Source organism: Giraffa tippelskirchi, chromosome 6 (genome assembly GCF_054371585.1).
Source record: "Giraffa tippelskirchi isolate mGirTip1 chromosome 6, T2T-mGirTip1v1.2.pri, whole genome shotgun sequence".
Taxonomy (NCBI): domain Eukaryota; kingdom Metazoa; phylum Chordata; class Mammalia; order Artiodactyla; family Giraffidae; genus Giraffa; species Giraffa tippelskirchi.
The window spans coordinates 97,640,975-97,650,549 of record NC_137280.1 but is presented as its reverse complement, the minus strand read 5'-3'; the positions used below and the strand labels follow the sequence as shown (position 1 = coordinate 97,650,549).

General features: G+C 55.6%; 3 protein-coding genes across 33 annotated transcripts in view; 2 read left to right on the top strand and 1 right to left on the bottom strand.

Moving 5' to 3' along the window:
* The window catches only part of JSRP1 (junctional sarcoplasmic reticulum protein 1), an 80,563-nt gene that overhangs the window by 31,433 nt on the left and 39,555 nt on the right, over positions 1–9,575 (top strand). The gene's annotated exons all lie outside the window — the stretch shown is intronic.
* IZUMO4 (IZUMO family member 4) lies at positions 195–3,360 on the top strand. 25 transcript variants are annotated; one of them, XM_081500040.1, is made up of 10 exons: positions 195–452; positions 542–622; positions 752–823; positions 1,673–1,699; positions 1,797–1,872; positions 2,022–2,069; positions 2,154–2,168; positions 2,504–2,521; positions 2,716–2,730; positions 3,019–3,360. In XM_081500040.1, the coding sequence occupies exons 1-10, from the start codon at positions 239–241 to the stop codon at positions 3,107–3,109; spliced, it is 657 nt and encodes a 218-aa protein (XP_081356166.1). In that variant the 5' UTR covers positions 195–238; the 3' UTR covers positions 3,110–3,360. The 25 variants fall into 25 exon arrangements, with proteins under 25 accessions (XP_081356166.1, XP_081356168.1, XP_081356173.1 ...); XM_081500042.1 differs by lacking the exon at positions 2,716–2,730; XM_081500047.1 differs by lacking the exons at positions 2,504–2,521; positions 2,716–2,730.
* Positions 4,815–9,575, bottom strand: part of AP3D1 (adaptor related protein complex 3 subunit delta 1) — a 35,042-nt gene continuing 30,281 nt past the window's right edge. For all 5 annotated transcript variants that reach the window (XM_081500003.1, XM_081499999.1, XM_081500000.1 and 2 more), the window contains one exon: positions 4,815–5,927. In XM_081500003.1, coding sequence (XP_081356129.1) covers positions 5,832–5,927 — 96 coding nt within the window. In that variant the 3' untranslated portion in view covers positions 4,815–5,831. The remainder of the gene's footprint in view (positions 5,928–9,575) is intronic.

Here is a 9,575-nt window from a genome sequence, read left to right as displayed (position 1 = left end):
TCTTGGAGTGGCCGCTCCTGGGCGGGGCCTGAAAGAGGAACCTGCGCCCTCTGTTGCCCGTTATAGGGGCGAGGCCTACGCCGCGGGCGGGGCGGGGTCGTGGCCCTCCCGAGAGGGCCCCGTTGGTTGGTGCGCGGCGGAGGGGCGTGGCACGGGGGCGCCGTTGGTTGGTGCGCGGCGGGCGAGGGAGTGGCGCGGGAGGCGCCGTCGGTTGGTCGGCGGCGGGTGGGGGCGGGCCATGGCCCTGCTGCTGTGCCTGAGTCTGACAGCGGCGCTGGCCCTCGGCTGCTTGCACTGCCACGGTAACTTCTCGGAAAAGTTTTCCTTCTACCGCCATCACGTGAACCTCAAGTCCTGGTGGGTGGGTGACATCCCCGTGTCTGGCTCGCTGCTCAGCGACTGGAGCCAGGACACAATGAAGGAGCTGCACCTGGCCATCCCCGCGGAGATCAGTGAGTGCCGGGGTCCCGCATGGGTGAGCCCTCGGGCCGGCCAGACCCCGGACCTAGGCCGCTCACACGCCTCCTTCTCCCGCCCCCAGCCCGGGAGAAGCTGAACCAAGTGGCGGACGCCGTGTACCAGAGGATGGATCAACTGTACCAGGGAAAGATGTACTTCCCGGGTGAGGGGCCCACCACCGCGGGCGGGAAACTGAGGCAGAGCCCAACCGCCCCCAGACATTTAAAGTCCACCCACCGCCTGAGTCTGACCGCTGGAGGCTGACCGCCCCCTCTCCGCCTCCCCTTATCAGGGTATTTCCCCAACGAGCTGCGAGCTATCTTCCGGGAGCAGGTGCACCTTATCCAGAATGCCATCATTGAAAGTGAGCAAAGGAGAGGGCTGGCGGGGCAGGGGGGAGGATGCTGCCCAAAGCCTGAGGACCCAGGGCCATGGGAGTATTTCAGTCTCCTTACAGGCCAGAATCCGGTCAGGGTGTGGATCAGGCTGGGGCTCAGGCTGGAGTAATGTGAACAGGGAGTCTGGCATGGTGCAGCCAGGTGTCAGGACTCAGAAAGGCCATAAAAGCAGGAGGGGAGGGGGGAGAAGGGCCACTCCCTGCGAGTGTAACAGTTTCATCCAATGGGCACCAACAGGACACCTTGATGGATAAATCCCACCTATCCCTGCCACTTCCCCTATGAGTCCCTGGAGGCCTGAGAGCTTTGCTGCCACCCTCCCACCTGGCTTGCTCCATCCCAGACTGGGGCCGGGGACTCCCTGGTGGCTCAGTGGTAAAGAACCCACCTGCCAATGCAGGGAACACTGGTTTGATCCCTGGGTCGGGAAGAACCCCCTGGAGAAGGAAATGGCAAACCACTCCAGTATTCTTGCTTGGAGAAGCCCTGGAGCCTGGCATGCTACAGTCCATGGGGTCACAAAGAGTTGGACATGACTTCGTGACTGAAGGACAACAAACAATGGGACTTCTCTGGTGGTCCAGTGACTAGGACTTCGTGCTTCTAATGCAGGGGGCCCAGGTTAGATCCCTGGTCATGAACTATATCCCACATGCTGCAATGTAGACAAATAAACAACAACAAGGCTGGGGCCCACCTAAGTGGCCAATGGACAAGGGCCGAACCATGGGCAACCTGGGAGGTGGGGGCTGGGGAGGAACAAGGGAACAGGCCAGGCCTAATAAGGCACCATCTGTGCCCTTGCCCTACCACAGGCCGCATCGACTGTCAGCGTCACTGTGGTGAGTGAGCCTTGGTCCTGGCTGTGGGGTGCCGCAGCAGCTGGGGCCCCCAAGCCTGAGGGTGAGGGGAGCCTGCAGCACCTCTGGTGTGTTGCAGGCATCTTCCAGTACGAGACTATCTCCTGCACCAACTGCACGGATTCGCACGTCGTCTGCTTTGGCTACAACTGCGAGTAGGGCTAAGGCGCCGGCAGCTGCCTGTGCTGAGGGGCCCCTGCCCACAGGGTCCCAGGCTCTCCCTGAAGGGGTCCCTCATCACCTTGGTAAGGGGGAGGGGAGCCCTGCAGCTGGCCCCTGAGTGTCCACGCCCGTGTTCCCGCAGGTCGTCAGCGCAGTGGGAGACAGCAGTGCAGGGCCTCCTCCAGTACATGTGAGTGGGGACAGCTGGGCACAGGGCGAGGGGATCCTGATTGAGGCCACTTGGCCCCTGACTCCGAAACTGCTGTCGTTGTAGAAATAATTGGCACAAGTAAGTCCCCTCTCCCCAAGGGCAATGTGCATGTGCCCTCACCGGTAAGTATGTGCCCAGGCAGCCACAGGAGACAGCACTTGGCCCTGGTGTTGGGAACCCAGCCTCTACCTTCCAGGGTCTCTGAGCTCAGCTGGCACAAGGGCGCACATCCTGGTTTGGGGGTCCCCACAGACCCAGGTCCTACCCCTGCCCCAGGTGGGTGGCGGGGCTGTGGTCAGAGATGCTGAGGGCACCCCTGGTGAACATGTGCCCCCATGGAGGGGCCTGAGGGCCACAGGCACAGCCTTACCCCCAAAGCTTGGAGCTAACCAGGGCCCTGTCATGTCTTTCAGAATGGACACCAACACGAGGTAAGGTCCCTGCAGGCCCATCCTCCTGGGGGTGTGGGTGGTGTGGACTTCGCCAGGTCAGTGGGGGCAGACAGGGTGTTGTATGGGATGGGTGCAGCCAGGCAAGATGTCACCTCTGCAATCACATCCATGCCATCACGCCATGAATAAACATGAGTTCCCTTCCTTCACCTCCTCCTCGCCTGGACGCACAGAACCACTCCAGCCTTGTGAGTGAACCAGTGGGGGGAAGCTGCAGGGACCTGGGTGGGCTCTGCCTAAGCCAGAGGTCAAAGCCCCAGGCGCCCCCCTCCCGCCCCGGCCCTGCCCTGCTCCCTTCACAGACCCCATTGTGGGAGTGTTGGGTGTGACCCCACTGGTGTCCAACTCCAGCTCGAGGGTCTGTCTGGATCCCTGCTACATGCCCCCGCTAGGACGAGGGACCTGGGCCCCAGCAGAGGCCCACCGGGGAGGACGAGGCAGGGGAGGAAGGACTGGGGCGCCCCATCTCCTTGCAGCTTGATATCACCAAGCTTCACGTGTCTGGAGCCCCCACACCTGGCCAACCTGACTCTGGAAAACGCCTCCGAGTGCCTGATGCAGCACTGAGGGTGGCCGGGCCGGCTAGACCCATCCCGCCGCGGTGCGGGGCCAGAACTCCACTGGATCGTCTCGGCCAGACCCTGTGGAACAGGCCTACTGCTGTCTGGGGGCCCCACCTGCCTTGGAGCCTGGGGCCGGGACAGGCCGGGGCCGGGAGGAGGGGATGGGAGATAGATGACTTTGTATATAGCACAGCGTAGATGTGGGCAGGATCGCAGCCATGTGATGGAATGATTAAATATCCCTGATGTTTCTCATCCCGGAGCCATCCTTGTCGGGGCTGTGGGCTGGGACCCAAGCGAGGTGTGTGCCAGGTGCAGGGCTTCCCAGGGACCTGGAATGTCCAGTGGTTAAGAATCTGCCTTCCAATTCAGAGAGTAACCATTATATCCCTGGTCAGGGAACTAGATTCCACATGCGACACGGCAACTAAGCCCATGTGTTGCAACTACTGAAGCCTGCACGCCCTAGGGTGCGTGCACAGCAACAAAGACCCAGCACAGAAAAAAAAAAAAAAAAGTACCTGGCGGGCCACACACAACCAGCCTTCAGGGCAATTGGCTCTTTGGATGACTCAATGGGAGACTGTTTTGGTAAAAACCAGGGCCAGCTTGGGTGTGTCCTGGGGCTCCTGTCACATCAGCTGCACCATGGCACCTGCTGTCACCACCATGGCCTGGCTTCTCAGATGCCCCACATGGGCTGTGAAAAGACAGGCCCAAACTGGCTGGATCCAGGGCTCAGCGTCGGTCCAGCAGATGGGAGGGGACGGAACCACTGCGGGACGGAAACACACCATGGCAAGTCTGGCAGTTCTTGGGGTCCTGGGCTGGGCCCTTCCTGGCCTGGGTGGCCGCCAACTTCCCTACTCAGGTAAGGGGCCTCTGCTTGATGCCTTCTAGCCGAGGTTTCACTGATGGGACTGCTGGCCTCCACTTGCCTAGGAGCACTGAGGTCAGGGGACTGGTGAGTGGAAGACTGGGGGACTCTCAGATGCCCAGGACCTGAGCTGGGCCCACACACTGGAGCAGAATGGGCCAATGACCCAGGGGCCGCCCAAGGGGGCTTCATGCAGGGCTCTGCAACTGCCCCCGTTTTGGGTTTCAGGTTAGAGGTGACCTGGGTTGTCTGCTGACACAACCCTCCATCCATGTGGCAGCAGTAAAGCTGTCGGAAACATAGGGAATTGAAACAGTGGCAGGGCCTCCCTTCCAGCATCTGCTCCTGCCAATCCTTGGGGCTCTGAGCCCCGCACACTGTGTCTGGACCCCTGACCCTGCCGTCTTCCCTTTGCGTGCTGCTGAGATTAGAAATGAGGGGTTCAAGTGTATTTTCACTGGACTTAAACTTTAGTAATATTTCCACTCATCCTGTACCACCTTTACCAGAAGGGTTCCCTGGAAAGGGACAGCAGTTGCTGGGCCCCGTGGAGTCCTGTGAGGGGATGGGTATCAGGTGTCTCCTTGCTGTTATCGCTGGGGCCCAGGAGCCCTGAGGACCACACCCCTCTGGAGAGGACAAGAGGTGCAGGGAGAAGGGCAGGGGTACCCTAGCTTCACAATGAAACCTGCACAAGGGTGCCCTGTGGCCCCCTTCTGACCCCGAGTGCTGGAGGACTGTCCAGAGGTCTGGCTGTATGCTGACCCCCCACACTGGGGGGAGAATCCCCTACTTGGGGGCATACATTGCCAAAGGCAAGAGACCCAATGGATAAACGCCTGTTTCGCAAGTTTATTGGATCATCTTGACACAAAATCATTACAGCAGCATGATATGTCTCTCCTTTACACGGGAATGTCGATAGCAAATAAATTCTTATATAACACATCATACAATTTAGAGATTCTAGAATCACTGCACAGGATTCTGTAATAGGTTACTCTACATGCTAAAGTGACAGTTTTCATCAAAAGAAGTTAAAACGTCATTGAGGACCATCATCTTTGAGGAAAGGTCAGTCTCACGGGGGTGGGCTGGGGTCCCCCCCTGCCCCCGAGGCACATCTCAGGGGCCCAGCCACCCCCGGACCCACGTGCTTCCCAGCAAGGAAACAGGGCCAGGCCCGGGCCCTTCCACAGGTGCAGACACAGACCTGCAGAGCATTCAGTGATGACAGGAGAGCCAGAGTTGTAGCCCTCCACCACTCACCACAACACCCAGCTGGGCACAGAGGCCACCAAGGCCCTGGATCCCTGCTGGGCACTCCCCTCAGGAGATACACGGGACACAGTGGTGGAACAAACAGGATGTGACGGACGGCAGCCTGCAGGACTCTGCCCCACCCTGTGTCCTGGGGAGGACGTGCCCCTCGGCATGGGGTGAAGAGGAATGTCTCCCCCGAGCACCTGGCCTGGCCTCCACCCCCAGGGCCCGCGGGCAGGAATCTGGGAACTCGTGGGATTCGGACGACTTGACAGAAGCGGGATGCGCCACTCTGTCCGGTCCCCGTCCAGCCCCCGCCAGGTCCTGGCCTTGACAGCGGTCACACTCGCCCTCGGTCAGCCCCTGTGGCCATAGGCACAGTCCACTCCAGCCAGAGGAGCCCCGGCTGGCTTGGGGACTGGAAAGGGCTGCTCGCCAGAGAGGAGAGAGAAGCAAAGTAAAAAAGATGACAAGGTAAATCAACGTAAACCGCAGGGTCTACACAGTGGACGATGGTGGACTTGGTCATCTCCTGGCTGGACCCAGTGTGTGCAGAACATGGCCACCCTCCTGTGGCAGGCGGCACTCAGCACATGGCCAGCGTCTCCTTCATTTCCTCCAGCAGGTTGCTCAGCAGTGTGGGGTCACTGCACTTCCCATCCACCGACACCGACTTGTCGCCCTGTGAGGGAAACGACAGCGGGCACTCAAGAGACACCACCCTCTGGACATCCTCTCCTACTTTGGGGTACTCTGATAACCCTCTCCTATTTTGGGGTGCTTTGATAAGAAGAGGGGCACCAGGTAGGATGGAGCAGGCGCACCACACCCCATGTCCCCCACACCCCATGGGAGGAGCTGCAGGACCTGGACAGACCAGAACCTCAGGGGCTCAGGACAGATGCTCTGGCAAAGGCAGGGATCCCAGCCCCGCAGAAGACACAAGAGCCCCTGCCTGGCCCAGCCCCTCAGGGGCACAAGGAACAGCTGAGTGCAGCACCAGATGTCCTGCAGATGGAACCTGAGTGCCAACCTTCTCCACAGGTGTGAAGAAGGCCCATGGTCTCCAATTCAAAACTTCCAAAATCACTTGGCACTCCAAGACCAAGGAAATCTTAGCTCACATGGAAAAGACAACCCACAAACACCCACCGAGAAGAGATGGATGTCAGAATCACCTGACAGGCTTTAAAGTAGTGACTCCAAGAACTTCCAATCAGCAATCACATACACTCCTGAAGCAAGCAGGAGAACACAACATCTCAGCAAAGAAAAGGAAGAAATAAAGATCAATCCAGGAACTTCTAGCCCATAATACACCAGCTGCACACAACAGAACTTACGTGACAGAAGAATCTATGACCCTGACAAGAGATTAATGGAAATTATCCAATCTGAACAGACAGTGGAAGGAAGTGGAGGTGGGTAAAGTAGCAAAGATTCACAGCACAGGGACCCGAGACAGAGAAGATAAAGAAAGCAGTGCTGAAAAGGTATTTAAAATCATAGCTGAGAACTTCTGAGTTGTGCAAAAGACAGAAATGCACAGATCAGCACATTCAACAGACTCCACACCATTAACAGGAGCTGAGTCCCTTTCCAGGGAACCTCTCTGGTAAAAGTTGTACAGGATGAGTGGAACTATCACTAAAGTTTAAGTCCAGTGAAAATACACTTGAACCCCTCATTTCTAATCTTGGCAGCACACAATGAGCAGAGGGCAGGGTCAGGAGTCCAGACACAAGTGTGCGGGGCCCAGAGCCCCAGGGATCGGCAGGAGCAGATGCTAGAAGAGAGGCCCTGCTGCTGTTGCAATTCCCTATGTTCCCGACAGCTTTACTGCCGCCACGTGGATGGAGGGTTGTGTCAGCAGACAGCCCAGGTCAAGGAAGTCAATACCAAGACATGTCACAAACTGCTAAAACCAAGAACAAAGGAAAACCTGAAACAGTCAGGGGGAAACAATGCATTCCTTAGTAAACAGAAAACGTTCCTTGTCGGAAACTCCCAAAGGAAATGGCCTAGTTTTGAAGCACTCTGTGAGAAAACAGCAAAGCAAAAATTCTATACCCAGCAAAAACAGCCTTGACAAACGGTAAAACAAAGGATGATCGGATGAAGGAAACTGAGAGAACCCACATAGCCAATAGACTTGATCTAAAGTTCTTTAGACGGAGAGAAATGAGGCAGAAGAAAGGGTGGAATGTGAGCAGTGAAAGCGACAGAAACGGCAGGCATGCGGGTGAGCAGACGAGGCTGTCTTGTCTCCTGAGGTCTCTGAAATCTGTAAAGCTATAATGCACTGAAGAAAGGCACCTTCAGTGTCTGCAGAGGCAAAACCTGAGACCACCTCCTGTATAGGGGGAGGGTCAAGGGCTAAGCAAGTGTGAGGTTTTCATGTTCCGCCTGAGCTTCAAGTAGACTGTCAACACCAAAGGTGGGGATGTAGTCCCCAGAGCTCCAGACACACGGAGACTCTGTCAATATATAAACGTGGGACACTCGTAACACTCACATACACCACAGAAGGCGAGAGCAGAAGGATGAAAGAAAAAACACAGGGAACAAACTAACTGCAAGACAAACCCCAAAATATCAGTAATACTTTAATCACAATGCTCTGAACAATACAACTGAAAGAAACTGACAGAATGAATAAGGACACGGTATCCATAAGAAATCCTTTCTAATACAAGGATAAAGGCAGGTTTACCACAAAGGATTTGCCACATAAGCACAGACCAAATGACAGCAAGAGGGCTTTCCCTGGTAGCTCAGTGGTAAAGAATCTGCCTGCCAATGCATGGGACATGGGTTCTATCCCTGGTCTGGAAAGAGCCCACATGCCGTGGGGCAATCAAGCCCATGTGGCACAACTAGAGAATGGCCCATGCAGCAACAAAGACCCAGCAGTGCTGTAAGTAAGTAAATAAATGTGAAGTGAAAGTCCCTTAGTCGTGTCTGACTCTTTGTGACCCCACGGACTGTACAGTCCATGGAATTCTCCAGGCCAGAATATTCGCGTGGGTAGCCTTTCCCTTTTCCAGAGGATCTTCCCAATCCAGGGATCGAACCTAGGTCTCCCACATTGCCAGGTGGATTCTTTACCAGCTGAGCCACAAGGGAAGCCCAAGAATACTGGAGTAGGTAAGCCTATCCCTTTCTCCAGGGGACCTTCCCAACCCAGGAATCCAACCAGGGTCTCCTGTACATTGCAGGCAGATTCTTTCCAACTGACCTATCAGGGAAGCCCAAGTAAATACATAAACGTTATTAAAACACAGACACACACAGACACACACAGACACACAGAATGGCTGTACTGACACCAGATAAAGTGGACTTCAGAGCAAAGACACAGCACAGGACAAAGACAAACACACCAACTGGTGAGGGGATCCACTCGCCCAGACCCACGATTCTAATGGTCCACAGTCAGTAGACCAGCAGACCACCACTGGCCTCATGTTCCTTGGTCACTCATGGAGGCCCAGCAGAGAGAAAATCTGCGAGGATCTAGAAGAATCAAAAACACGGTCAACCAGCAGTATCTGGTAACACACATGTCACAGAAACACCCACAGAATAGCTGTCCAGAGGGACCACACGCAGGACAGAGCTCCAGTCTCAGCACCTTTCAGAGGCCTGAGAGGTCACACCAGAAACCAGGGGCCAGGAAGCAACAGGGAACTCTCCCAATGCTTAGAAATAAGTCCACAGATCAGTGAGGAGGTAGTGATAGAAATTAGAAAGTATCTGGAACTGTATACACATGAAAATTAAACATAAAAACCTGTGGAATTCAGCTAAAGAAGTATGTAGAGGAAAGTTCCTAACATTAAAGACTTTATTGGAAGAGACAGGCCTGTTGGAAAGGTCTAAGTTTTCACCTTATATATTTGCAAAGGAGCAAAATAAACCCAAAGCAGGCAGAAATAAGGAGATACGCAGCAATATTCAATAAAATTTATTAAGTTTTTTTTCTTGGCTACACCTCATTACTTGTGGGGGCTTCCCAAGTGGCTCAGTGGTCAAGAACCCACCTGCCAAAGCTGGGGACACAGGAGACCTGAGTTCAATCCCTGGGTCAGGAAGATTCTCTGGAGAAGGAAATGGCAACTCACTCCAGCATTCTTGCCTGGAGAATCCCATGGACAGAGGAGCCCCGTGGGCTGCAGTCCAAGGGGTTGCCAAGAGCAGAACACAACTCATCACACACGTACTGCATTGCCATTGCTTATGGGATCTCAGTTCCCCAACCAGGGATCAAACCCAGGTCCCGGGCAGTGGAAGCGCAGAGTTCTAACCACTGGACCTCCAAGGAATTCTC